Here is a 27,438-nt window from a genome sequence, read left to right as displayed (position 1 = left end):
TCACTTCCATGGGTGGATGAGTGTGGAGGAGGGGTAGTACCATTTTAATTGTACCGTCCTCGACTGCGGCTAGCAGCTAGAGGCTGTCGATGACGCTTGTGTCCCCTTGGTGTCAGGTGACAGCTTGGAGCATCATTTTTCTGGCTGCAGTTTCTCTCAGCCCAGTTTCACCATGGACATGTTGTCTAGGTGCAGCTTCTGCATGACCCAAAGTAGCAACAGGATGGAACTTGTGTGACCTGGACCCATACGCCCAGTCCTCTCTCGGAGCAGGGCGTACAGAGGGAGGACTTGCTTGCAAGTCCTTAAGCCCTGCCATTGCACTGCTCATGAAGGCTGGGCAAGGGTCAAAGAGCCTGGGGTCATTATGCCTCACTTCTGCCCACTGATAGCGGCAATAGCGGCTGGAAGCCAGGACAGGGCAGGACACCGTGGTGCCAGCCTTTAGACAGACATGCACACAGCAAAAGCTAGGGGTAAATCAGAGGGGCTGGAAGGAGAAGCAGAAGGGAAGGTGGCCCCGTGCGAGGAATAGGACAGCCAGGACTCTCCAGTGATGTGTCCTCTGGAAAGCACTGACCACAGCATCAGTTTAAAAGCCTGACTGTAGACAACAGGTTCTGAAAGTTTTTCCCCAAATAAAAACAACAAAATTGTGTGATGCTTGAAAACTGCAGTGTGCACAGTTTTATGATCAAACAGATGGCAGCCAAATCCCAACCTTTCTGTCACTGTTACAGGGTACTAGAGTCGGGAACAAAGATCTGGCTTGGCCCACCTGTGCCATGTCAACCGCCAACCGATCCAACACCAACTCTTCGTCTTTTCTCCTGATGGGCATCCCTGGCCTGGAAGCTCTCCACATGTGGTTTTCCATCCCATTCTGCTTTACATACATCATGACCTTGCTGGGAAATAGCATGGTCCTTCTTGCTGTGAGGCTGAACAAAAGCCTCCATGAGCCTATGTACTATTTCATTTCCATGTTGGCTGTCATTGACCTCATCTTCTCAACTGCTGTAGTTCCCAAAATGCTGGGTGTATTCTGGTTGGATTCAAGGGAGATTGGTTTTGAGGCCTGCTTCATCCAGATGTTCTTCATCCACACATTCACTGCAGTGGAGTCAGGGGTGCTCCTGGCAATGTCCTTTGACCGGTACATAGCCATCTGCAACCCCCTGAGATACACCACCATCCTAACAAGCTCAAGGACCATCCAGATGGGACTGCTGTCTCTGGCCAGGGGAGCTGGTGTCATGACACCTTTAATGTGCCTCCTCACCAGCTTACCCTACTGCAAAACCAGAGTCATCCCTCATTCCTACTGCGAGCACATGGCCGTGGTGGAGCTGGCCTGTACCGACCCGTCTGTCAGCGATCTCTACAGCCTCATCGTGGCAACACTATTGGTGGGGACAGACTCTGTCTTCATCACCTTCTCCTATGGTATGATCCTCAGGTCTGTGATGAGGCTGCCATCCCAAGAGGCACGTCTCAAGGCCCTCAGGACCTGCGGGTCCCATGTTTCCATCATCCTGCTGTTTTACATAGGTGGCCTACTCTCCATGTACCTGCAGATGTTCTCTTTTGGCTTGGCACCTCACGTCCAAGTCCTGGTGGCTGATTTCTATTTGACAGTCCCTCCCATGCTCAACCCCCTCATTTACGGCATAAAGATGAAGCAGATCCAGGAAGGGATCTTCAAACTATTGGGCAGTTGGCAGGACTCAGTATCTCACAAGCTGATAAAGACAGGTCAGATGCTGAGAGAGAGGGAGACCCTGTCAGAAAATAATTTATCCCATCCTAGCATAGGTGTGAAGTCAGGTGCAATGAATTATCCCACGGAAATGTCTACCTCTCTCCAGAGACTAGAAAGGGAACCTAGACCAGGTGCCTACTGCTGACACGGCAATAGTTTATTCACCTGAAACCAATGGGCCAGTCCTGATGGGTGCTGGGCAACTGTCTCTTTGGCCAGTGCACTCATGTTTTCCAAGATATCACTTGGACATTACATCGTGGTAGCTCTCTGATATCACTAGCAGCATTTCAGCCCCTGTGGCACATGGCTGAGGTGCCCCACAGACCAAGGTGCATCAGCCAGAGAGGACAGCTCGGTCCACCAAGCACCAGTGAGAAGATACCACAGTGCTCAGTGCCTCAGGTCCCATGTGGAGGGGAGAAGAGGATGCTCTGACCCCTTCCCTGCTCACAAGGGATGGGAATGGCTCCCCCTGTGTCTCCTCCACCTGTCCATGCAGGAGATGTCTGCTCTCCACTTCTAATCAGAAGTCAGACCAGTGTATCTATCTGAGAAATGTTGTGGCTACCAGGATCTCCAGGGAGAGGAGTCTGCTTTAATCAAAGGCTACAGTTAGACATTCACTGCAGCGGTCTCAGGCATCACCTCCCACACCTCTTCATGCATTTCCACTGTAAACTCTGACCGGGACCACATGCACGTCGATGCAAAGGCAACATGGTACGGTGAAGTGTTGCAAGTCCTCCTACAGGTGTTTGCAAATCCAGCAAAGCCAATACAAGGACCCGTGAGCCGACCAAGGGCCAGTGCTGCAGGAATCAGTCGGAAAGGAGGAATCCAGGATGGGGATGGTTCTCTGCATAGAAGCAATTGCTGCTGTGTACACTGAGCTCAGAAGATCACTCAGAAATCTAAAGCGAAAGCTGTTTCCTATTCCTGACATAACCTACGGTTATAGGTGCCAGGACTGATCACAGATCACTGTAGGACATTGTTACTTCATAATTCTGAAAAGAGTGAATGGAGATGTATCACCCACTTTGGAGAGACGATGGTCTACTCAAGAAGTAGGGAAAAGAAAATTTTTCCTGTAAAATGTGATGCATCCATCCATCTTTGCTTCCTTCCTTCCTCCCTTTCTAGATCATCCAAATCTCTCTTAAAACTGACATAAATCATCAGAGTCCCACTGATATGCGTCAGCTGGAAAACTTCGAAGAATCATAGAATCACAGAATATCTCAAGTTGGAAGGGACCCATAAGGATCAGCGAGTCCAACTCCCTGCTCCTCGCAGGACTGCCTAAAACTAAACCATATGACTAAGAGTGTCGTCCAGATGTTCCTTGAATTCTGACAGGCTATTGTATATTGTATATATAACTTGTACATCAATCTTGGCTATGAATGTTTAGGTTAGGCGTGTTTAAAGAAGTCTACCAGGAAGGTGTTCAGCACTTGAACAGGTTGCTTGGAAAGGAGGCAATCCACCACTCGAGAACCTTAGACAAGCATCTTGCTGGTCCTGCTGCAGGGCAGAAGAAAGGGCCAGGCGACCTCCCCAGGCCCTCTGGCATTGTGCATTGATAGAAAAGGACAGAGCGCAGGGTGCTCCCAGCTTGTATGAAAAAGCGTCCATATACGTTCTTACAAACTCTGGTTATGTTTCTCATCGCTTCCTCAGTCAGCAAGGCAAACGGAGGGTTTATCACCGCTCAGGACCAGCACCGCTGTCAGTGATGACGTTGTACAACGTGCTCCTTGAAATCGATGCCTTAAGAGACGCTTCTGCCTTCACTGAACACTGCCAGAGATGAGTGCATGACTCTGGACAGGGGGACTGTCAGAGAGCAAAGGACTAAAAATTAAATGTGATCTTTTCTGTCTCCGCTTCCTGCTCATTTGTGTTTTTTCCACAAATAAAAATTTAAAAACTCAAAACCTGAGTTCCAACAGAAACCACATGTGAGCTCCCAGCCTGCCACCTCCCACGCTCCCACACGCAGAGATGCTCAAGCGGTGTGAGTGATGGCAAACTTCACCCCTGTGCCCAGTCATACACCATTGCCAGTGCTCATCTGAGCCACCAAAATATCTAAAAGGAAAAAATCTCAAGATAGAATCATAGAACCATAGAATCATTTAGGTTGGAAAGGTCTTTTGAGATCATCGAGCCCAACCATTAACCCAGCACTGCCAAGCCCACCACTACACCATGTCCCTAAGCACCACATCCACACGGCTTTTAAATACCTCCAGGGGTGGGGACTCCACCACTTCCCTGCCAGCCTGTTCCAGTGCTTGGCAACCCTTTCGGTGAAGAAATTTTTCCTAATATCCAGTCTAAACCTCCCCTGGTGCAACTTGAGGCCATTTCCTCTTGTCCTAACTATACTATGAGCTTGGTCCAGAGCCACTGGCATGGGGCACCACTGGAAAGAACCTGGCTACAGCCTCTTTGCACCCTCCCTGTGGGTATTTATGTACATTAATAAGACCCCCTGAGCCTGCTCTGCTCAAAGCTGAACAGTCCCAGCTCTCTCAGCCTTTCCTCATAGCAGAGATGCTCCAGCCCCTGCAGCATCTTTGTGGCCCTTGGTTGGACTCTCTCCAGTCTGTCCATGTCTCTCATACTGGAGAGCCCAGCACTGGACCCAGCACTCCAGGTATAGCCTCCCCAGTGCTGAGCAGAGGGGAAGGATCATCTCCCTCCACCCGCTGGCCACGCTGCTCCTCATGCAGCCGCGGACACCCTTGGCCACCTTGGCTCGTGGTCAACTTGGTGCCCCCCAGGACCTCCTCTGCCAAGCTGCTTTCCAGCCGCTGGCCCCAGCCTGTGCTGGTGCCTGGGCTTGTTCCTCCCCAGGGGCAGGACTTTGCACTTGTTGAACTTCACCAGGTTCCTGCTGGCCCATTTCCCCAGCCCACCCAGGTCCCTCTGGCCATCCGCACACCTATCAGGTGAACCAGCCACTCCTCCATGTACTTTATAAGTACAAGCATGGAAAGGTTGGTCCTGGCTGAGCAGGCGTCCTACCAGCAGTGGTCAGGACCCATGATTTCACTGAGAAAACTCCCACCGACTTGGCTGTGAGCAGGACTGGGCTTTGTGAAGCGAGGGATCTGCTCTCTGCCCACTGCAGACATAAAATCAGCAATAAAACAGTGCTGGTTGTGCAAGTCCCAACTACTTAGGGGGTCCTGGCTGTTGGCGAGTTTGGGGGACAGCATTTGCCCCGCCGCTGTGCGAAGGTGGACAAGAGCCCCGTTTGCTAACGAAGCAGATGCTTTGGTCTGCCCTCGCGTGGGTGGCACGGGGCGGCTCAGGGCAAGGGGTGCCCAAGGGATGGGCTGAATCCATCCCAGGCGCGGGTCCGGGGCTGGACCCCTCCTGCCCCGTCCAGCGGGCAGAGCCCGGGATCGGTGAAGGCCATGCCACTGCACCCGGGGCTGCAGCCTGGCCCAGCCGAGTGCTGCAGGGTCCCCTCTGCAAACAGCCCCCGAGCAGCCCGCGCACGGGGCTGCGATAGCGGGGTGGTCAGGGTGTCTGTGTCACCAGAGCTCAGCCTGTGACACCGAGCTGCTCCCAGCGCGTCCCAGGTTTGTCCACCGCTCGTTACAGGAGCCCCAAGGAAGAAGGCACTTTCCCTTGTTTACCTGCAAAGTAGCCATGAGCAACAACGGATAGATGCATCGCGGCTGAGTAATTAGCCTCAGGACACCTCCAGCTATTAGCCATAGCTCACTTGCTAATTTTTAATCTCTCCTTCGGGTGAAGTGTCCAAAGCAAACAACAGCTTAACCCTGTGAGTGCTGGGCAGGGGTAGGTGCCCACTGGCAGGGCTGTTCGGAGACGGTGGGGGGGAGCACGGAGACCTGCACCGTCCACGGGCCCCTGCAAAGGTGGGTGGGTTTGGGCAGCGATACCCAGCCCTGGCCGTGCTGTGGAGGTGTCTGCAGGATGGCATGAAAGAGCTGGACAAACACATCAAAAGCTTTTAGCCCGTACTGCCCCTTGCAAGTCCCGCCCTGGCTGTGTGGGGCCCCGCGTTGAGCACAGACCCCAGCTCCCACCTTTCTTCTTGCCCGTTCGCCTCCTGCCTGCACCAGCTCAGAGCCTGCACCATCCCTTCCCACTATAGCCCATGCCCCAGGCCACTCTCAAAATAAATGTGTATTTTAATCCCAGCTAAATTAACACTCTTCAGCAGCATTTCCTTACATGGCTGTAGCATACAACCCTTCCTGGGATCTGCAACACAAAAGGTCCCTTTTGGAAACACCACCCGAACTCCAGCTCCCGGCGGTGGGTGCTGGAGGTGCCACTGGAACAAATTTTCTCATTTTACCGTGGCATTTTCAGCCCCTAAAAATGTCCCAGCCCTGGAGCTGTGTTGGGGGGGGATGGCTCTGATTTTTTACAGACCTCTGAAAAGTTTGGATTTGGGTGCTAGTTTTCGTACCAGGCAGCTGCCCTGCGGACCCCGGGGAGCTGCACGAAGTCTGCAGCCGCCCCGAGCGTGCGGCGCTGGAGCAAACCGCCCGGCACCAGGAGGGAGCTTGGGGGTCCCCACGGAACACCCCAGGAGAGTCCCTGCCTGGCCATCGTGGGCACCAGGGGACAGCAAGGCACAGCCCAAACGCCCCTCCTTCTGCAAAGGGGACAGACTGCCAAGGGGACAGAGGGGTCCCAGTGCCACCAGTGCCCCCGTGCAGAGCTGGGGGCTGTGGGAGGAATGGGCCATCATGCACTGGGGAACTTGCAGGGGCTGGGGGGCGTTGGAAGGAGTTAATGGAAGGAGTTAATGAGGGGGAAGAGGGATTGGGGTCCTGCAGCCAGGTCTTTCCCCGCAGTGCGATGACCGAGGGGACATCGGGACAGTCACCCCACCCCAGGGCCACCAGCTCTGGCTCCAGCCAAGAAACCGATGCAAAATACCCAGCGAAGCATCATCGGTTGCAAACCCGCTAATTGGCCCCTCAGCAGCCAGCCCGGGGGGAGCCAGGGGCCGAGCCAGCCCGGCCACCAGCAATCAATCCTCCTGTGGCCCCGTGCTGTAATTACCATCCAGCTCGTTAGCACTAATTGGACTACTGCCAGGAAGGGAGCCTGCTGGAAAAAAACCACAAACAAAGTTCATTTGCTTTTAACTTCAACTTGTTTGAAAGCCCAGGGAAGAAAATAAGTCAGAGGGCCCCAGACATCTTGGAGGGATGCTCCTGCCTCGTGTCACAGGCCACACAGCCCAAAATCTCTGCCCATGGCAAGGGGACAGTGCACGAGTCTCCTGCTGAGGCTAACGGCACGTGCCCTTCTGCAGGCAGGATCAGGCCCGGTCCCTGGGGTCCCTCGGCTCACCGCCAGTGCAGCGATGCTCCATCACCAAATCCCGTGCCCGGCCCTGCTGCGGGGGGTGCTGGGGGGTCCTGTGCCCACGGCGGCTCTTCCCCAAGCCAGGAGCCTGTTCCCCCGCCCCGGGGTTCACGCTGAGTGCATCAGGTCCCGGGGACAAAGCCGCGCTCCAGCCTCCGCTTCCCAAGGCCACCTCTTACCCGGCACGAAATGCCGGGAGATGCCCTGACATTTGTCCCCACTGTCCCTGCTTTGGGGGTGCTTGTGACCTGCGGCCATGCCGGCGATGTGTGACTCAGGGCGGTGCTGGGGGTGTAAGGGAGCTCCGCCTCGGGCCATGCAACACGGCTAGGTGCCTTGGAGAGCCTTGATGGCTCTCCTGGCTGCACGGGACATGGGGCAGCTCTTGGTGCTGCTCTGAAAGCAGCTCCCCAGCAAACCCTTCAGCTCCTGTCTCCCGAAACCCAAGTCCCCTCCCACCAGGAGAGCACTGCCCTGGGTATGGACCCTCCTCAGCATCCCTGCCGTGCATAAAGCACTCCGCACCGGGCACCCTGCACCATGTGCTGGGCACCGTGCAGCCTGTACCCTGCACCATGTACCCTGCACCCTGCACCCGGCTCCTCCGGGGGTCTGCCGCCCTGGAGCTCCTTCAGGAGCACAGCCAGGAGAAGACAACCTGCCAAACTGGGCTGGGCTGGGGAGGTCTCACAGCCCCCATCCCATTTTCCCTTGCATCAGCTCCAGAGTCATCAGGCCTTTGCTGAGCTGGTTCAAGGCCAGGTCCCAGCAGAAAGCAAGCTGCGGAGCAGTCCAGGGTGGGTTTCTTCAGGGCCATGGAGGCAGTGACAGGAGCTGAGCACGTTGGTGACAGGTCCCTTGGCCACCTCTCCCTCCTGCTCCCATCCCAGCTGGTGGACTCGGACAAGCCCCAGCAGGTCCGGGGTGGGTGAGGGGACAGGACTGGTGTGGCAGCAGTCAGGGAGAGTCTGGATTGCAAAACACCCCCCTTCTCCTGCATCCCCCTGCGCAGGCACAACCCCAGAGCAAAATACCCCAGGAATGGGGCGTCCTGGGTACCCCTAGAGCATTTTATCCTGGGGGGGAACAGAGAGGCAAGACCGGAGATGGTCTGAGCCTGTGAACGGCCGCGGTGGGGCTGCGGGGAGCAGCTGGGCTGAGCCCCTGGCAGAGCACACACGGGCCAGTTTGCCAGTGACCTTCCCCAAACCGCCCCATCGTGCTACACCGGGCTGAGCCCACCAGAGCCATGCAAGCCCAGGAGCGGATGCCTGGCCAGGAGTGGGGGATTTGCTGGTGAACCCGGTTGGCAATGGGCAGTACAAGAGCTGGTGTGCATCCTCAAGGTCATGGAAGGCCCACGGCCCCCACAGAGTCCTACACATCCAGCTCACGGCTGCTGGAGTGACGTGGCCCTGGGGTGTGTCGGAGCCACCCGCGCTGCTGGGATGGTGCCCTGAAGCCCCGTCCGTGCTCGGATGGTGGACCCCACGGAGGAACAGCGTCACACATCCCCCACACACTATGTCAGCCCCTCTTGCAGAGGGGCAGGGGTCCAACCCTCGACACCAAGCCCTCCTCCGCCCCACAGTGGGGCTGTGCAAAGCCGAGCGCCAGGAGCAGATTTCCTCCCTGCCCTCAGATTTGCACCGCTGGCGGGTGAGCCGGGAGGCCCGTGGCGTTCGCACCGCTGGCGGGTGAGCCGGGAGGACAGCGGCAGCAGGAGCGCGTGCCCTGCCCTGGGGTTGCAGAGGCAGTGAGGGGAGCGGTGCCCAAACCCGCCTGCTCTGGCCCGGTGGGTCAGTGAGGGCCGTGGGTGCAGGGCCAGGTGCAGAGGGTGCGTGCGTCCGGGTGATGCCACCACCTCCCTGAGTAAGACCTGGCCCTTCCAAGCTGCCGGTGCCTCTGCAGGGTGGTCATTGCTCTGCTAACTCGTGACCACAGAGCCCAGGGAGGGCAGCCCGTCCCTGCTGCTGCTGCTCGCACTGCCAGGCTGCCTGGGAAGAGAAAAAATAAATAAATGCGTCTCCAAACCTCTTCCCTCTGCTCTGGGCGAGCAGCAAGCAGGCAGCCGGGCTGCCCTGGGGACACCGCTGTGGCACCGGGCATGGCACCAAGCGTGGAGCGCGGGAGGCACCTCCTGGCCAGAAGGCAGCAGTGCCACCTCCCTGCACCGCCACCACCTCCCTGCCACCCCCTGCCACCTCCCTGCACCGCCACCACCTCCCTGCCGCCCCCTGCCACCTCCCTGCACCGCCACCACCTCCCTGCCACCCCCTGCACCGCCACCACCTCCCTGCCACCCCCTGCCACCTCCCTGCACCGCCACAACCTCCCTGCCACCCCTGCACCGCCACCACCTCCCTGCCGCCCCCTGCCACCTCCCTGCACCGCCACAACCTCCCTGCCACCCCCTGCACCGCCACCACCTCCCTGCCGCCCCCTGCCACCTCCCTGCACCGCCACCACCTCCCTGCCGCCCCCTGCCACCTCCCTGCACCGCCACCACCTCCCTGCCACCCCCTGCACCGCCACCACCTCCCTGCCACCCCCTGCCACCTCCCTGCACCGCCACAACCTCCCTGCCACCCCCTGCACCGCCACCACCTCCCTGCCGCCCCCTGCCACCTCCCTGCACCGCCACCACCTCCCTGCCGCCCCCTGCCACCTCCCTGCACCGCCACCACCTCCCTGCCACCCCCCGGCCCTGCCACCTTCCCAGTGCCGGAGCTGCCAACGCTGTGCATGTCCAGTGCCGAAGCCACCAGCCCTGGCCGCCCGGGCAGGCGAGAGGGCTGTGCCGCCTTCCCTGGGCACATGCAGCCCCTGCTGCGGTTTGGGACAGCAGCTGAAAACCGGGGTCCTGTTTGTCCAGGAGCTGTTAAGCACTCTAATGGTAATTGTGCTTTGGTGTCCCCCAGCCCTGGTCCGTGTGTGGGTGCAGGGGCTGCAGTGCGGCATGAAGGCTGGGTGCCATGGCCAGGGACAGACAGGCAGGCGGTGGCAGAGGACAGCACCAACCTGCCGTCATTCCTGCCTGTGCGCTGTGCTACGCTGCAAGGACGAGGCGACCCTGCAGCACACCCATGGCCCGACGGGACAGCCTGGGAGAGGCCCAGCAAGGGACGGGGCTCTGTGCCCTCCGGAGCAGAGGGGAACGGCAGAGAGAAGAGCCCCCACAGCCCTCCCCATCCAGTGCTGCCGCGCTCCCCAGCACCCTCTGCCCCTCTTCCCCAGGAGGAGGGACCGCTGCCTCATCACAGCCTCCTCGATTCCGCTCCCACCCGTGTCCAAGTCTCTCCCCCACCCCATTTCTTATCAGTCCTTCCCCTTCCTCTCCCTCTGCCTGCAAAGCACTGCAAAGGGACAGTCCTCCTCTTCCCGGACCACAGCCCAGCAAGGCAGGGGGACACAGCCCACCCAGCCCCTGCCCATGGAGACATCTCCCAGTGCAAAGCAGCACCAGCCTCGGCTGAAAGCATAAAGCACCTGATCCTCCCCGAGACCATCGCAACACGGGCAGAGGAGAGCATCCCCTGCTCCCAGGGGCTGCCACGGCACGGTGCACGGCCAGCACCATAAGCCTCCATCAGGCACCAGCACGGAGGGCTTCAGCCTGGACTTTACAACTAGGAACTGTCCATGGACAGCTCTGGCACTGCTCTGTAACACCTCTGAACATCTGACTGGTTTTCCTGAGCTCTCCTCCAACCCAAGTCCATGCATTAAACTCTCTTGGCCTTCATAGCAGGAGGGTTGTGTCTAACCTGCCTGTGGCAACAGCCTCTGGACCCTGGCACCACGGCCGGGGCCTGGTGAGGGGATCCTCGTTGCATGCAGATGGCCAATAGCCTGTAGGGCAGGATTACGTGTCCAGGAGCCTTTCCTGGTGACTTTGCTCCCAGGTCTTTATAGGTCTGGCCAGGATCAGCCCGAGAAGGCCCTGCCTGTGACCGGGGCTTTAGATGCTCCCACCACGCAGTGACAATCACATTGCAATGGATCCCATCGCTGGAGGCAAACCTGAATGAGACGCTTCATGTTGTGCTTTTCCTACCTGCCCTATTGCCAAGGCTCTTACTGATCCTATGTGCTACAGCACGTATGCTTAAATGCAAACAGTACAAGAAGCGATGTAAAGAAAGAGGCTGCAGGAACAGCCTCAGCTTCCATGGAAACCCAGAGCAAGCTCACGGGATTCAGATTTCAAGTGCCAGCCAAGAGCCATCCCCTAAAGGTGACAGAGTGGCCCCTATCAGATGGTGGGAGCAAGGAAACCTGCACAGCATTGCCTGGTCCCGCTCAGAGGTGCTGGTGGGAGCGGGATGTCCACCCCGAGCAAAGGGGCAAAGACAAAGATCGTGGAGGAAAGCCACGAGGACCGTGGAGGTAACAGGGTGTAAGGAGCACCTGAGTCAGGCACCCACACTGGGTGACGCTGTCAAAGTCCAACATGAAGCTGAACAGCAATTTTGGAGGGTGGTGACAATGCACAGAGGATGAAGAGCAGAGGACAACAGAGCTGTGGGCCAAGGAGTCCCTCTTCACCTGAGCGTCCCCAGGCGGTGGTGGACCTCTCCAGGAGGATCCAGTGAGAGGGAACGAGCTCTGCTGGCTCCTTCTTTTTGATGTCTCCTCTCAGGGGGCTGTGAGACTGCAGCACTCAGGCCTGGAAAACAAAGCAAATGGACAAACTCACAAAGCTGGGATTTGTGTAAGTGTCTCCTGTATGGATTCGATCTGCATGCGCTCGTCCTGCAGCCTTTCCCCACGCACCCTCCTGCCCCCTCTCCTGCCAGCCTGTCCCATGAGCCCTGCCGGGATTTCACTCATTTGCGGTTGCTCCTCTCCCCCATGTTGGCAGGAGAGGGAGGGAGCAGTGGCACGATCACAACGGCATTGCTCTCTTCGGGACAGAGCAACGAGCACAGGGGTGATCCCACCCAGCCGCTGCGTCTGGTGCTGCACGCCCCGGGACCAGCGAGCTGGGCGATGAGCTGCATGCCGGAGGAGCGTCGTGCCTGCCGCCCGCTGTCCCGCCAGCCGGGATGCTCGCAGAGCTCTGCAGAGCTGGTCCACGGCCAGGATCTCGTCACCCCGGCGGTCACATAGATCAAGGGAGTGGTATTTATAAATCTCTTCTTGAAATCCTCAGCGGAGAGCTAACGAGTATGCCTGCCTCGGAGAGAGCAGCAGCAGCAGGAACAGAAATTGCTGATGTCTTGTTCTTCCCAATATCACAGCCCCGGGGCCCTGCAGCCCGGGCGAGCGGCGGCCTCGGGGCGAGCAGGGGGCAGGGCAGGCAGGGTGCCTGCGTGGGAAGGGTTTCTCTGCGCAGGGGGCTGAGATGCCCTTTCCCTCCGGTCTGTGTTTAGGGTGCGGCTGGCTGACAGACCCCATTCATCGGGCTCAGGAACCCCAGCACCCACTCCTCCTGGGCCAGGAGGAGTCCTGAGTCCCAAGCCTGGCTTGCACGACTGCCTGCGCGCATCCCAAAAAATGGGCTGGAACGGACCTTGGAAGGCCACTGGCTCAGTGCCTCTGTATCTTACCTCCATCTTATCTATGCTAAATGTCACTGGATCCTTCAGCCTTTCCTTCTGGCCACCTTTTCTAGACCCCTGATGACTTTTGTCCCTTTCCTGGCTCGCATCATGCACTGCTGGTCTTCTCTTGAGATCCCAGCCGGACGCTCCTCGTGCTGCCAGCGACAGATCCAGTTCACAGGGCGTGCAGCCGGGCGAGAACGTGTCCCTGTGCTGGTCCGACACCTTACGATGTGATGTCTAAACAGGCACCTCTCCCAAATGACCTGCCTTTGGAGTTTGTTTAACACAACGTACTCACCAGCTGGCCACACCGCCTGGCATCGGTGACCTTCTGGTCTCTGCAGCGTGACCCTGATGGCAGTCTCTTGCCAGGGAGGGAAACCCGGTTATCCAGGACTGGCGAAACACCAGCACGTCCCAGCTCCCAGATTTTGGGCCAGATCCCCCTCATCCAATTCAAATATGAAGGAGGTCAGACAGTCAGTTCGAAACCATTCCGAACCATTACCCACAGCAGATGATCAGACACTTTGTCCCCCAAGGATCTAAAGGTGCTTCTTAATCTGCCTGTGATGCTGGGGCAATGGCTGGCTTCTCTTCAAACACAGCGCTCAACCAAACGCCTCCCTTTTCTCTGCAGCATTACCAGCAATTTTACCACATCCATCACTTAGTGAGAGTATTTGCTTTGGTTTATATTAATTTGAACATATTTTCACAATGTATTTGGTTGGGGTTTTTTTTCCTCAGCCTTCACTCTGCAGTCAGGAATCTTTCCTAAAGACTTTGGCTTTTTCTTTCTAATTTTATTAATGTCACAATTAACATTCATACTGACTACTCCCTAACTATCCTCTATTGGATAATGGGGGGGGGACACGCTTATAAATCCCCTGCCAAACCAGGATTTTATTTTTGCCCAAGTCGTGCTCCTCCGTGACTCATCCAGTAAATGACTGCTGGCTTGAAGACAAGAATAACTAGACTTGAGTGGAAATGGGGTAAAACACATCCAGGGTGGACCCAAAGGGGAGGGGGGTGTCAGACCAGCTGACTCCGGTAATTCCTGGCCATGGGAACAGGCCAGCCCAGACCCCAGTAAAGCAGCGGATGCCCCCAGGACAGCTCAAGGGAGGAGATGACAACCGGCTGAGGAACTGGCAGAGGGGTGAGGACCAGGAGAGACGGTATCAGGCAGCACCGACAAGGGACGTACCAGCCCCAGGGAGCTCAGGAGTGGGCATCCTGGGGCTCGTTTGACGTGGTCGTTAATGACCTTATCACAGATTGCAGGGGCTGATGAAACCTGCTGACAGCCCAAGGCTGGGAGGACGGGGATTTATCACAGGGGACCTGGAGGAGGGAAATTTCCAGACCTCATACGGACATCCAGATTGCCAACAAAATCTTTAATAGAAGTGGAGGAAGAAGCAATTGCTGGAAGTCCTTGCTGCAAGAAGCCTCAAGGCCTCCCAATTAATAACGCTGCCTTGAGCACTGCGAGTGACTCATGAGCCACCGCATCCCCCGACGCTCCCTGCTCGTCCCTCACAGAGCAAGGTTTATAGCTCTTGCAGCACTGTCAGAAACCGTGGAGAAATCCACCTGCGGCAAAGCCCACGCACTTCAGTGGAGGAACATCTAATCCTGCAGGAAAAAACAGCCGGTTTCCTTGCCAGAAACCTGCCTCCTGTGAAACCGAGCTGACGGGCACGAGCTCTATCTTTAGCCTCTGGCTGTGCGTTGGCAGAGTCCCCATTAACTGCTCCTTCCCCGTTTATGGGGTGCACCCTGGGGCTCTGGGGCATGGCCGTGTGTGAGCAGAAGTCCCAGGCTGGCAGGGATTTGGGGTGCCCTGAGGGAGCTGGGTTTGGGTCTAAATCCTAAATCTTGGAGACGCCTTTCTCATTGCCCTTCATTTCTCCTCTTCCCTGGCCTCTGCCCTGCTCTTTTGGTGTGCACATTCATCATCTCCTCCTCCATATGTTTTCTCCTCCTTCACCTTCTCTGCATATTTTTGCCAAGAATGGCTTTTTGGGGGTCCCAGTACCCTTGGTGGTGCAGGGTTGTGGCCCTTGAGGGTGTCCCTCAAGCAGCTCCCGCTCTGCACCATCACCTCCCGTTTCAGATGAAGGTGCCTGTGCCCGTGTCGGACTCCCCAGCCCTGGGACACCTCTCCGCTCCTCTCCCAAGGGAAATCGCAATGATGTTCCTCTCCCATCGGGTGTTTTGGTGGGTACACACTGTTGACTAGTCAGTTTGCTGATGTTCACAACCCTGAGTATATGTTTAAAATGAGCCTTTCTGGGTCAAGGCTGCGGGGAAGCTGCACAGGGACTTGGAGCACGTTTCCCTGCCGAGCTCAAGGGACCGGCACCGCCCGAGTCATGTCTTAAAAGCTGGGCTCCCCCGGGACGCCTGGCTCTCACAGACACCCCCAAGCACTGTGTCAGCACCTGCGATAAACGGCTTTGCCGGGGGTGAAACCGCTGGTTCCCGGTCGTGGTCTGGGAATGCCTCGCTGCTGCCGTGCCTCGGTCCTGGCGAGCACCTTTCCACCCAGAAAAGTGGCCACCAAGCGACCCTGCACTATGGGCCACCCCCGAGGACTCCCTCCTCCGTACCCCTGCTCTAGCCATGCTGGACCTGAGCACGGAGCCCTTTCCCACGAGACGGCGCGGGCAGAGCTCAATTTGCTCCGGCCAAAGGAGAGAGGGAGAGGGCTGGGCTGCTCGGCCGGTGGCTGCTCGGGAAGCAGACAAGCCATGTAACATGAAGGTTGCTGTCAAGCCCAGGACAGCAAGATAGAAACCAAGCAAATTGTTAGGCGGAAAGAGGGCTGGGGCTCGCTGTCAGAGCAATGAGACGCAGGAGCAGCTGAGTAGAAGGGGAAAACAACCGAACTGGTCTCCAAAAGGCATTTGGAGTGCTGCATTTGGAGGTTTTATGCCACAATGCTGGTGGTGACCCACCACCTTCCCTTAACTCGTACTGACAGGAGGCTCGGGCTCCCACGCTGCCATCCTGCAGGGATCCCGGGGTGGAGCGTGCCCAGGCACCAGCTCCTGCTCCGGTCTCTCCGCAGAAAGGAGACTTTGGCCAGTGCTGGGGCAGGACTGGAGCTCAGCTCACAGTAGGAAAGCAGGGATTTATATTTTCATCAAGGAAATAGCAGAGTGGAAGAGATCCGCTAAGATAAATACCCAAAAGCTGGTACGCTTCAGTCAACCCTGAATCAATTTAATCTCCATCTCCCCGCTCTAAAACGGCTTGTGTTGATAATTGTGCTTAGCGATTCTTTGCCAACACTCAGACAGACTTTCATCCTTCCAGAGCAAACAGAAACTCACATCTCACGGCAAAGGCTCCCCGCTCCGGCACCCTGCCTGGATCCCTCCCTGCGCTAGCAGCATCCCCATCCACCAGCCCCGACGGAGGGGTGTTTGCAGGGATAGAGCTCCCCGCTACACAAACAAGGGGAAGACGGGAGAGGTGGAGGCAGAAGGGCGAGCGCTCCACGCTGTGTGCTCCCTGGACAATATACACGTGTCTGAGGTATACTGGTGACTCCTGAGAGCCAGAGGACACAGAGGACTGGCTGTGGCAGGGCCCGGGTCTAAGCTCTCAGCCTGGCAGATAATCCACTCCATCAACTGATCAAGATTCTGAAAGCATCCTAGCTCTATCAAGGCTAAAAAACATGCTGTGAATATTTCCTCTTGCACTACTGTAGCAGCGGGCTTGCTTCCTTACCCTGAATAAAACATGTGCCTGAGTCATGGCATCTGAAGGCATCGGGAACTGAGCATATAGAAAACCTTAAGGGACAGAAACCAGGGCACTTCCCGTCAACCCTAGACCATGGTAGCGGGAAGGAAGATGCAAATAGGGTTCATTGAGCACCAGCCATCAGTGCACGGGTGGAAAAAAAAATGAGGGGTTTGTATCTTGGACTCAGTCTGAAACTACTGCTGTCTCTGGATCAGCACACGTCCAAGAAGTGCTGTCTGGGTCTCATCTGGGAGGACCCATCCTTTGCAGAGCCCCACCAAACAGCACCAGCATCGAGGCCTGTGCCTTGCATGCATGTGCATGCTTTGTCTGGGTGCTACCCACATCTGAGCGGCCTCATCTCATCTGTCCAGTGTTGCTGCACCCTGCCCAAAACAAACAAAAGGGGCTCGTGCCCACCGCATCAGAGGCCATCAGCATTCAGATCTTCTCAGGAATCGTGCTGACTTCTCTCTACACCTGTACCAATCAGCCAAATGGTGCCAGGCACCCTTCTGTGGCCCCCCAGCTGGCATGCACGTGCTATGCCCCCACGCTAAAAACCTTCTAGATTCAAAAACAAGGTCTCCACACTGAAACTGCCCCTGCTAGCCCCCAGAACTGCCCAGGAATTGTTTGGGGTAGTCGTCCCTTGTCTAAACCACACCAGTGACCACACTAGCAATTTAACAGTGGGGACAGTCAAGCTGTAACGTCCAGGAGCCGGTCCTGGTTTATTTTTCTAGTACTTGCACAGCTTTTCAGCCCCTGCTGCCCTGAGCTACTCAACGTGAGTGGAGAGCACATGGAAAATTGTCTGCATACTGAAACCTGCTCTTCAGCTCGCAGGAAAGTCACCTGCTTGGTTTCCTCCTGAGAAATGTGCTCTGAGCATCACCCAGACAGAGAGGCGGGATGGTTTAGCGGCAGGGGTGAGATGGAGGAGACCTGGCTCAGCCTTTGGCTGGGTTCACGACTTCAAGCACGTCTCTTTTTTCCCCTGTCCTGTTTCTCTCCTCCCAGCCTTGCTCGATGGGGGATAAACTTGCTGGCAGGGTAGAGCTGGACCGAGTTCAGTGAATCCTGGAGTGTGTAGGTGCTTCTTTAATAAAAATAATCAGAGTTTTGGCTCATTTTTCAAGCCTTTTGCTGCCTTTCACTTACTAAAGGAACTGAAGAGAAAATACAGGCAGCGGGGGTTAGTGCCGCATTTGCTGTGTGAGCACAGCCCCTCACCAGCCATCAGGCCTTCTCTCGGTCTCACTGCTTACAAGTTCACAGTTTCCATGGGCCTGTCCAGCGTAAAAAGCGTTTTATCACAGGGAGAAGAGATTTGCATCTGCAGCAGGAGAAACTGCGCTTTCTCCTTTCAGACACAGGAAAGCTGAGCCCTTCCAGCAGGTCGACGCTCTGGGATGGCGGGGGGAACCAGACGGGGTCAGCCAGCACGTCCCAGGCCAGATCCCTCCTGGCTGGATTCCTTGGGGTGCACAAGCACAGACTGTTCCTCCTCACCCCTTTTTTCTTCCTGTACCTTCTGTTCATCACAGCAAACTCCATCCCCACCTACACCGTGGGAGTGGAGGAAGACCTCCGTTCCCCCATGTACTCGCTGATCACTCTGCTCCTGACGGTCCCTCTCTGCAGCTCCAGCACATTTGTGCCCAAGATGCTGCTGGGTTTCCTCTTTCATCTCAGCCACATCTCGTGGGGGGGCTGCGTGGCCCAGATCTGCTGTGATGATCCTGGCATCCGAGGTGCACCTGTGCCACTCGAACGTCATCAAGCACTTTGTGAGCAGATGGCCCTGGTGAGCCTGTCCCGTGGGGACACCTCCAGGAACAAGATGGTAGGTCTGGCCATGAGAGCCATCGCAATCATCTTCAATTTAGGCTTCCTCCTGACATCCTACTGCAGGATAATCCATACAGCCCTGAAAATTGCACCTGGGAAATGCAGCGCAAAGCTTGCCACACAAGTGCGACTCGCCTCGTGGTCATCCCGGTGACTGACTTGTCTTCCTCGACAGTCTGTCACACGGGGAAGTCTGTCTCTGAGGACGTGCACAACCTGATCAGTGTCACATACCTGCTGCTGCCATGTGGCATCAACCCTATCATCTACGGTGTGAGGACCAAAGAGATCAGGGAGCACCTCCTAAAACTCCTGAAAAAAGAGGTTCGGTGTCAATCCCCTTTAAGGCAGCAGCCACAAGCAAGTGGAGTCAACACCTCTCTGTGCAGACACACAACATCCTGCCCATCACCATGGAAATGGAGCTCTGAATGCCCTCTGTCAGGCAGAAGAGAGTTTGATGACATGCGACAAGAGTTAATTACCAGGGCAAGTCAAAGGAAAAGGAGAGCATTAAAAAGAGACTGTATGTGCCCAAACCACCAATTTCCAGCTTCTCTGGACCAGCCACACACTGTTAAGCCTCCGAATTTCCCCTCCACACTCAAACTGCCTCCTGCGAGCATCTAACAGTCACCGCTACCTGTGGCTCACCAGTTTAAGATGAGAGATTCAGGCTGCCCAACCACAGGCTCCCTTCACAGACCATGGGGACAAGAGGATACGGTCTAGAATAAGCTCCCTGAAATCAGCCTGACAGAGGTGACACAGCATCTGGGAACCGCGGGCTTGGGATGCCGTGTCTTGTAGCTTTTCTCTCTCCCAGAGCTCAGCACTAGTTAACAGTCCATGCTGCAATTAAGATAGCCTGCCTCTTCCCAGTTGTCCCTGCCGGAGATCTTGCCAGTTGACCCAAGCATGTGAGAGATCAGCAAGACTGACATCCCTCGTTCGTGAAGGCCCTTCTGGACCTAACTGGAGAAGGGACTATATCCCACTCGTAGGTGTTCTCCTGGTTGGTAGATCTAAGCATCTGATCCCCACACACCCCATCCAGAGTTACTCAACGCACAAGAGCGAGAAGATCCCCAGCAACGCGTGGTGCTTGGAAAGCTCCTTTCAGATGTACAGGATAAAAATATTGCTCTCGTATCAAGCGGGGAAGCTCACCAGAAGGCTCTTCTCTCAAGTTTCCTTGCTCAGGAAAATTAGAAGGAGCCTGGAAGATGCAGAGACAGCGAGTGGGAGGCCCAACCAGCCAGCACCCAACACCCCTCGGCTGCTGCAGCGCCCTTCCCTCAACCTGGAACTGCTGCACGTCCATGGGGGGACCTTTCTGGGGGGACCCCCGCTTGCCCCGGTATGGCTGCATCCTCCTGTCTTCTGAAAACACCAAACTGGGTCAAACCAAAGGTCCACCCGGTGCCTCAGCTCCGAGAGCGGACAGCAGCAAATGCATAGGGGGAAAAGTAAGAGTAAGGGTGTGAGACACCGGATGCCACTGCCCCACTCCATACCCTCCCAGGTCCTGGCAGTCACCAGCTCGTGGGTTTATTGAATCCATGGTTGCACCAGACCACCTACCCCTCTTACCCAGGAATTGCTTCATTCTCTTAAGGGACCATCAGATAAGCAGTGCTGCAGAAATAACATGAGTTAACATGGTAATTCCGGCAAAAACCTGCAGCAGGCAAAGAACAAAATGCGTGGCGTGGCTTATGCGAAGTTCTCCTTACATAGAGCATCTAAGGTTTGAATCAGTGGTAAATATACAAGCATTGGGTGTAGTTCAAAGCCAAAAAGATGTACTTTTGCCCACTGCAGCTGGCCAAGAGGGAGATCTCTGCAAGATCCTGGATCTATCCTAGATCTCTGGTCCAGTCTTGGATCAGACCCAGTTTCTCCTCTTCCCTTGTTTTTCAGAAGAGTGGCCAAGGACTGAAATATTCACACATGTGCATGGAAGTCAGTCCCCGTAGGTACCCATCAGACAGGAGAAAACATCTCTCTCTCCTGCACCGTATCACCTCTGAAGGAAACCATGCAAAAGCAACCACACCGGCTAGTCACGTCTCCAGCGCCTGGGAAGGAGGGGAGCAGGGCTGAGGAGCACAAGAGCTTCTGCCAGGCAGAGGCTCAGGGTGCTCGGAGGAACACCTGGGGGATTACAGAGAGCTGGGAGGTCTCGTCCAGAAACGTGGTATTTCTGGTCAGGTATTAGCGATTTTAACTCTGTAAAGTTTCCCAGTGTAGAGAAGCACCCGGCTGTTCTCGCAGCCTCGCTGGGTCCCTTGGCTGACACGTCACGGGGCACCGAGTTACCGTCTCGGACAGGCCAGTGCTTCGGGATCAAGTTCAGCAGTTATCCATGCTGGGTACCACCTTACGCCAGGAGTCTCAGCCTTGCAGGGCAAGGGGTGCCTCAGGCTGAAAGTCAGCGCTAGGATCCAGCCATGGATACACAGAGCTTTCTCTTCGCAACTGTGAAAACCCGTGAATTCTTGGCGTGCGTGGTTTTTCCTTTTGGGAAAAAAAAAAAAAAGAAAAAAAAAGCTTTGGTATTTTTAATCTAAAAAATTTAAAAATCAATATCACAAAAAACTTGCCTACAGTCACAAGGTAACACACAGCCCCAGACATCCACAGGGCCGTAGGGCATCTGTCCAATTTCAACGATGACCTCTGAAAAAAAAAAAAAAAAAAAAAACAAACCCAAAAAAACCAAAACCAAACACCACAACCCCCTACAACATGATGCGGTGTATTGAAGTAGACAACGTACGTAACAGCAGCGAGCAGCTGTCCTTATTGCACGGAACACTGGCACACACCGCGTTGGTACAGCCGGGCAGAAAGCTGCTCTCGGCACATGCTCGGACTTGCAGCTCCGTGATTCGGACGTTCCGAGATCAGCCCCGCAGGACGTGCATGAAGAAGGGTACGAATCCCAGGCAGCTCGGCGCTGATCGCAGCAATCCTCCCGCCTGCCTAGCGAGGTATGCGGGGAGAGCGTCTCAGACTGGGCCTGTTGCCCAAGGAACAAACCGTAACGTAACGGGCTGCCGTGGCCTCGATGGCCGTGTTTGATCTCGCAGGGAGCCCACGCTCTCAGTCCACAGCCCAGGCTGCACAGCAATAGCTCTTCAATCTGAGCAGAGAGAAAGATAAAGCTTCTGTCAGACCCAGCCATCTCAGCGTAATTTCTCTGCAAAGCTACCCCTCATTTTGCAGTCACAGTCTTGGCACAGCACTTTGGCTGTTGAGGCAAACGTCCCCCGGTCCCTGCGCGGCGCTGGGCTGCTCAGCCAGCGCATGGGAGGGCTGCAAAGCCAGGCAGCTGAGCAATTTCTGATGGGTGCCAATCTGACCTGATCCGAAATCCTCCGGTGATGTAGGTTCCCCAACCGCAGTACTCAAAGGCTGTCTTACTGCTGGAAAGCTTTTCCTAAAGCCTAAGCTAAACCTCCCTTGGGAGCAACACCAGATTCATCCTCTGGGACTCCTGTGCTCCAGGAACCTCAGGCTCTGCCCTTCCTTCCTTTCTTTGCACTTGGGATGGTTATCCACGCAATTGGGATGGCGAAAAACCCGGGCTCCCCATGGGTGTTCCAGCTCCACTTCCCTCTGCCCTGGGGCTCGGGGGGGCCGATACTGTTCTGCCCCAGGCGCTGCCTGGTTCTTGCTGCCACGCCAGCATTCGGTTCTCACCCCGCTGCCTGGCACAGATGCCGCTCACTTGCCCGACGCTCATCCTGGTCTCCTCCATCCTGCAACGGACGGGGACAGGGCAATCTGCAAACCACCACACCACGTGGACATCGCGTCCACAGAGCTGCCGGCCTGTCTAACCTTGGTAGTCTTGATCTGTGGCTTGTACCACAGCCTCCAAACTCTCTGCCACTCCAGTGCGATCCACCTTTGTGCCCGTGAGTACACAGCCCTGGCACAGCCGGCCTGCGGCAGCACACCCCAGAAGAGCACTACGGGCACGGTGCTGGGGGCTTTCTTCATCACACTGGATGCCACCTGCATCCCAGCCTTGTACACTGGCTTCAGCCACGCAGCCCTGGCTCCAGCAGCCCGGGCAGCAGAGCTCCCCACACCTGCAGCCCCCAGCTGCTGGCAGTTCTCACCACGTACAGAGTCACAGAACGCGTTGGGTTGGAAGGCACCTTTTAAAGACCACCCAGTCCAACCCCCCTGCCACGAGCAGGGACATCTTCCACTAGATCAGGTTGCTCAGAGCCCCGTCCAACCTGGCCTTGAATGTTTCCAGGGATGGGCCATCTACCACCTCTCTGGGCAACCTGGGCCACCTCCCTCATCATAAAAAATTTCTTCCTTATCTCCTGCCTTGCCTTCTCCATCACGCACTGCACTGGCCGGGCAGTCTCACAGGACACGCACAACTTGCTGAGTGCCAACTATCCCTCCCGCCCTCCCATCCTCAACCCTACCTGTTACAGGGCATTGACCAAGGCAATCAGGCAGCACGTCCTGAGGTCCCTGTGGAGACAGCAAGGAGCCCATGCTCTCCTTGAAAACAAGCCTCTGCTCACCGCTCCCAAGGGAGGTTTAGCTTAGGCTTTAGAAAGGGCTTTCCAGCAGTAAGACAGCCTTTGAGTACTGCGGTTGGGGAACCTACATCACCGGAGGATTTCAGATCAGGTCAGATTGGCACCCATCAGAAATTGCTCAGGGTGAGAAGATCCTGCCTTGGGAAGGGGATGCACTAGTTGGTTTCCCCAGGTTCCATCCAGTCCTATCTTCTGCAAGTCCTGGATTCAAAACTGGCAAGCACCACCCATTCCCTCGGCTGTCCTTCCACTGCAGCGCAGCTCTGGGTGAGGGCTGAGTCAGCCACGCTCCCAGCAAAGTGCCCTCCACCACCACCGCAGCCCTCTGGGCTCAGGCTGCTGGTCTGGGACTGGGGATGCACTGGAGGCTGGGGAGGAATCTTTCACATGTCTCTCAGATGTTGAAGCAATTCAGAAACCGTTTATGTCTATTATTTCATTTACACGACAGCCGGGGTTTGTTGAGATATTCACAAAGAGCCCAGGAACAACCCAAAGAAAGGACGCTGTGCCCACGGCTGCTGTTTCTCCTCCTTCCCTCCCAGCTATCTCACTTAGTCTCATAAAAGCTATTACAAGCCCTCCATCATTTTATTTCTGCTAGGCATCTAAACCTGGGCTGAAATTAGTGAGAAGTTAGATATCTAAACACCTGCATGGCATTGCTACGCGGTGGGGACGAGGGTTGTATGGGAAGCAACAGAGAACAGGAGCTGACTGAGCTGCAAAATGAATATTAAACAGAAATTGCTGCACAGCAATATTTTATGCTTGTTACTGAGTTTGACTTCAGTGCTGGTGGAAAAAAACAATCCTAGGCAATGCAAGAACTCCAGGGAATTAGCATCTTCCCCCAGCATCAATGTCTCATTTTTTATGGAGCACAAATGAGTTCTGGGCAGAAACGGGGGGAGCCCGCAAGTACTTCTCTGTGTTTGCCATCTGATATTTCTCAACAGTGTCTACAAAAAGTTTGGAGGACACTTTCTACAGAAAGTAAGTGATACATTAAAAATTGTAGTTTTGAAAATAGGAAAATAGGAAAGAACTTTGGGGGGAAAGACGAGCTCCTTGTTTTGCTGCTGCATTGCGGCTGCAGAGTTAATCTCAGCTACACTTTACTGCCATAAATTAAGAAGCATCCACTCAAACACACACAGAGGCAAAAAGAAAATGAAAAAAGACAGAGCTCTTACAGCTCTGAGTGGCTCAGAGTCAGAGCTCTTACAGCCTTCCTGGGCCGAGCCCAAAACGACTCAGTGATGGAGTAAAACCCGGGGCCAAGAGCCAGCCCAGGAGGGCTGCACTCACCCCGGGAACGGGAGGGGAGCTCAAGTCACCTTGACAGTGGGACAGAACCCCAAATCCACAATGTGAAATTCAGCCAAAACCAGTGGAAAGTTCCACACTTCACGGGGAAAACCAGAGCGTGGTTTCCAAAGCGAGAAGTCCCTGGGTAAGCAGCGGGGTGGTAAGGACGGAGCTGGGCTTGGAGCGGACCACAGCCCCGATGAGCCGGCAATACAGTGCCGGTACCAGAACAGACCCGTCTAATTCTGAAGCTCAGTAACAGCAGCATCGCACACAAGACACGGGTGTTGTTATTCAGCTCTGCTTGATACTGATGTGGTCTCAGCCAAGTACCGCACCGGGGTTTGGGCACTGTGGTCTCAGACAGAAATGGAAATAATCCATATGAACCAGATCAATAGGAAAATAATGACATGTGAAAAGAAGAGACTGGGTTTGTTTTCTTGAACGAACAGGGAGCTGGAAGGGTAAACACACCGCTGTTATCAGGAGGTAAAAGGCTTTTCTAAAGAGCGGGGATTTGTTTCTCTCTGTGACTACCAAAGGAAGGATGAGGAGCTTAGTTTGCAGCATCGATAATTCAGCCAGGAATTAGGGGAACTCTGAGTGACAGTAATGAAACGCTAGAAGCAAGGAAGTCACGGAGCATCCTTCACCAGAGGCTTTGACGAGCAGGTTCAATGAGCAGCTCTCAGAAATCACCTGGGTCCTGGCTCCGAGCACACGTTCCTGCGGCCACGCCGTGCTGCGGTTCGACAGCGAGTGGGTCGTGCCCGCGCCAGCGAGCACATACCCTGCCACGAGTGCGGAGTCGCTGGCCACAGCTGCGGAAGCGGCTTGGCACACACCGCTCGCCACTGGCACACGTGTGCTCTCACCAAGCGGCGTGCATGGCCCACGCACACCGTGCACGGCTTCTGCACGCTCAGCTTTTCTGAGTAACAAATCACACCACAAAATCCCATCCAGGAGATGCGAATCAAAAAGCTGTGGGACAAAATACACACCTGAGCAGTGCACCCGGGGGGGGGGAAAAGCATGAATAAATTTGCTGTGAATAGAACACTCCTTTTGGCTCCAGGCTGTCTACTAGACACTGAGAGCCTGGATCAGCCTCGCGGTGAAAGTAGGGAGGACAAAAATAACCCAGACAAAGGCAGCTTTAAGATGGCACACGCCGTGCTGAGGAAGCACGTGTGTGCCAGCTCTCCCTGTGACTGCAGGGGATGGGCCCCGTCTCCCAGATACCCCACCAGCTTTACCTTCTGCACCGCCAAACCTCCAGCCCATCCCCTCTTGCTGCCGAACACCACGGAACAGATGCCAGCAGAGTATCCCATGGAAGTTGTGGTATGGGATTAGGTAGGATGAATGCTCTAGATACATCTTGAAAACCAGAAAAGGTAGGCTACTAAGCAGTTTTCTAACTCTGGGATAATTTCCCCATGAATGAGTTAAAGCTACAACACAGGATCCTGCGTTAGGAGCAGCAGAGAAATGAACAAAGGTGCTCAATGCTACAGGCTTTAGGGAGAAAAACCTGACAAAGTCTCTCCAGCCGGTGTGGTAAAGAAGCCAGGGTTAAAAACATGAATGCTGGAGTCTTTCTGCAGAAGGCGGCTGGAGAGAACACAGAAACAACTCGGACGAGGAACGGAGGGTGGCGAGGGCAGCAGCCTGGCGTAGGCGTGACCCATGCTCACTGCTCTGGCACAGATCCTTATGCACGACCATGGGCAGGGCCACGGCTGCAGCCTCAAAATCAGCTTAAGCCAGTCCAAACTCCTGCTGTTACGGAAGGATGGTCCGTTCCTCAGCCGCTCCTACCCACCGCCTCCCATCTGTTGGCATGAGCAGTCGCAAGGCAGCACAGTCCACAGCAATAAAAGCGATTCCTTCTTGGACTGACAAGAAGCACAGCTGGATGACGGCTACAGCAGCGCAGGGATGCCAGCGTGAACGGTGGCTGGACGGCCCTCTTAAATCAGCAAACATGCACCCTCCTGGACTTAAATTCATTAAGTCCCAGCAACAGAGCTCCTGGGTAAGTTTCTCACCAAGAAAGGTCTGCACAGGCCCGGACTTTGCTAAATCAAGAGCTCTCCGGCAGCCACCCCGGGCCCAACACCACAGCGAAGCACCGATCCCGTCCTTGCTTGCAGGACAGGCTCAGCGCCCACAGCCAGCACCAAGCACAGGGGCCAGAGCCACCTGCACCCCCAGCGCGTTAAAGGTGCTGCCGCTGCGGACGGACAGCTGGACACTTACAGAAACTACCGTGGAGGTGGGAGGTCTTGGTGTTACGCTTGCCCAGATGCAATGAAGTTCAAGCCTACACCTCCCACGAACGTGCCCCACACAGCTGGAGATGGGATAACTCCCGCCTTCCTGGGGGGGGGCTGGACCGCTGCTGGAGGCTACATGAAGATCAGATTGACACCAGCCTGAGGAACGTGCCCAGCTTCGGTGCCACTGTTTGGGATTCAGCCGGGAGAGCTGCTTGTGCACTCAAGGGCCGTTAGCTAAAGAGCGAGCTGGGAGCACAGCCCAGGCTCCTGTCCTCACTGTCCGTCAGGCTGACTTTTGGTCCGACTCGCATGGATTTTAACCTTTGGGTTGCAGTGCCCCATTGTCAGCAAGAGGCACGCTCCTCTTCCAGGCTGCCTCTCTGTCGACACGGACAGTCGCTCCACAGGAGCGCTTTGGGCCAAGGCAGGCATTGATCCCTGCCTTGCTCTCACCCTCAGGGCAAGACGCGTAGGTGGTCTCGCCACCTTCACTTCAGCTTTAATAGGACAAAAGGGCAGCGAGCGCGGGCTGTCTGGAGAGGACCCCAGCTACAGAGTGCACGAGGCTGAAGGGAAGGGCCTCAGCCTGTCTCTTTGCTCAGGATCTCCCACGGACCCCATCGGGCAGCCTGCGCTCAGCACGTTACCACTGTGAACCCATCGGCTTCCCTCATTCTGCTCCAGGAACCACACACAGTCAAGTCGCCACCAGTCTGGGTCTCTAGCATTTTTTCTCTCCTCTTTGTAGCTCAGAGCTATTTCCTAGAGAGCAGCAGCACCTTGCTGTCAAGTGGGGAGATGTTCAAGAGGGAAACAGTCTGTTTAGCGTTGCTTCAGCCCAACCACAGCAGAGGTAACAGAAACCTATTTCAGAAAAGGAGCAAAACTGACCCCACTCAAGCAATGACAGAGCGATTCCCTGGCTAGAGATAGCCGTTGGGGGATTAAGG

General features: G+C 55.7%; 1 protein-coding gene across 1 annotated transcript; it reads left to right on the top strand.

Moving 5' to 3' along the window:
* The first annotated feature begins 785 nt into the window (after positions 1-785).
* Positions 786-26,108, top strand: LOC140650928 (olfactory receptor 52K2-like). The gene is made up of 4 exons (XM_072859854.1): positions 786-1,755; positions 18,009-18,307; positions 18,376-18,636; positions 25,917-26,108. Exons 1-4 carry the CDS (start codon positions 786-788, stop codon positions 26,106-26,108), a joined length of 1,722 nt encoding a protein of 573 aa, XP_072715955.1.
* Positions 26,109-27,438: the final 1,330 nt, after the last annotated feature.

The sequence above is a fragment of the Ciconia boyciana genome, chromosome 1 (genome assembly GCF_034638445.1).
Source record: "Ciconia boyciana chromosome 1, ASM3463844v1, whole genome shotgun sequence".
Classification (NCBI taxonomy): Eukaryota; Metazoa; Chordata; class Aves; order Ciconiiformes; family Ciconiidae; genus Ciconia; species Ciconia boyciana.
The sequence above is the reverse complement of the archived record's forward strand: the minus strand, read 5'-3'. Positions and strand labels throughout refer to the sequence as shown.

Excerpts from the sequence above, each read along its gene's own strand:
- LOC140650928 (XM_072859854.1), top strand. The coding sequence starts at position 786 with ATGTCAACCGCCAACCGATCCAACACCAACTCTTCGTCTTTTCTCCTG. Across the intron at positions 1,756-18,008 it reads TCACAAGCTGATAAAGACAG|CAAACTCCATCCCCACCTAC; the intron begins GTCAGATGCTGA and ends TGTTCATCACAG. Across the intron at positions 18,308-18,375 it reads ACACCTCCAGGAACAAGATG|GATAATCCATACAGCCCTGA; the intron begins GTAGGTCTGGCC and ends ATCCTACTGCAG.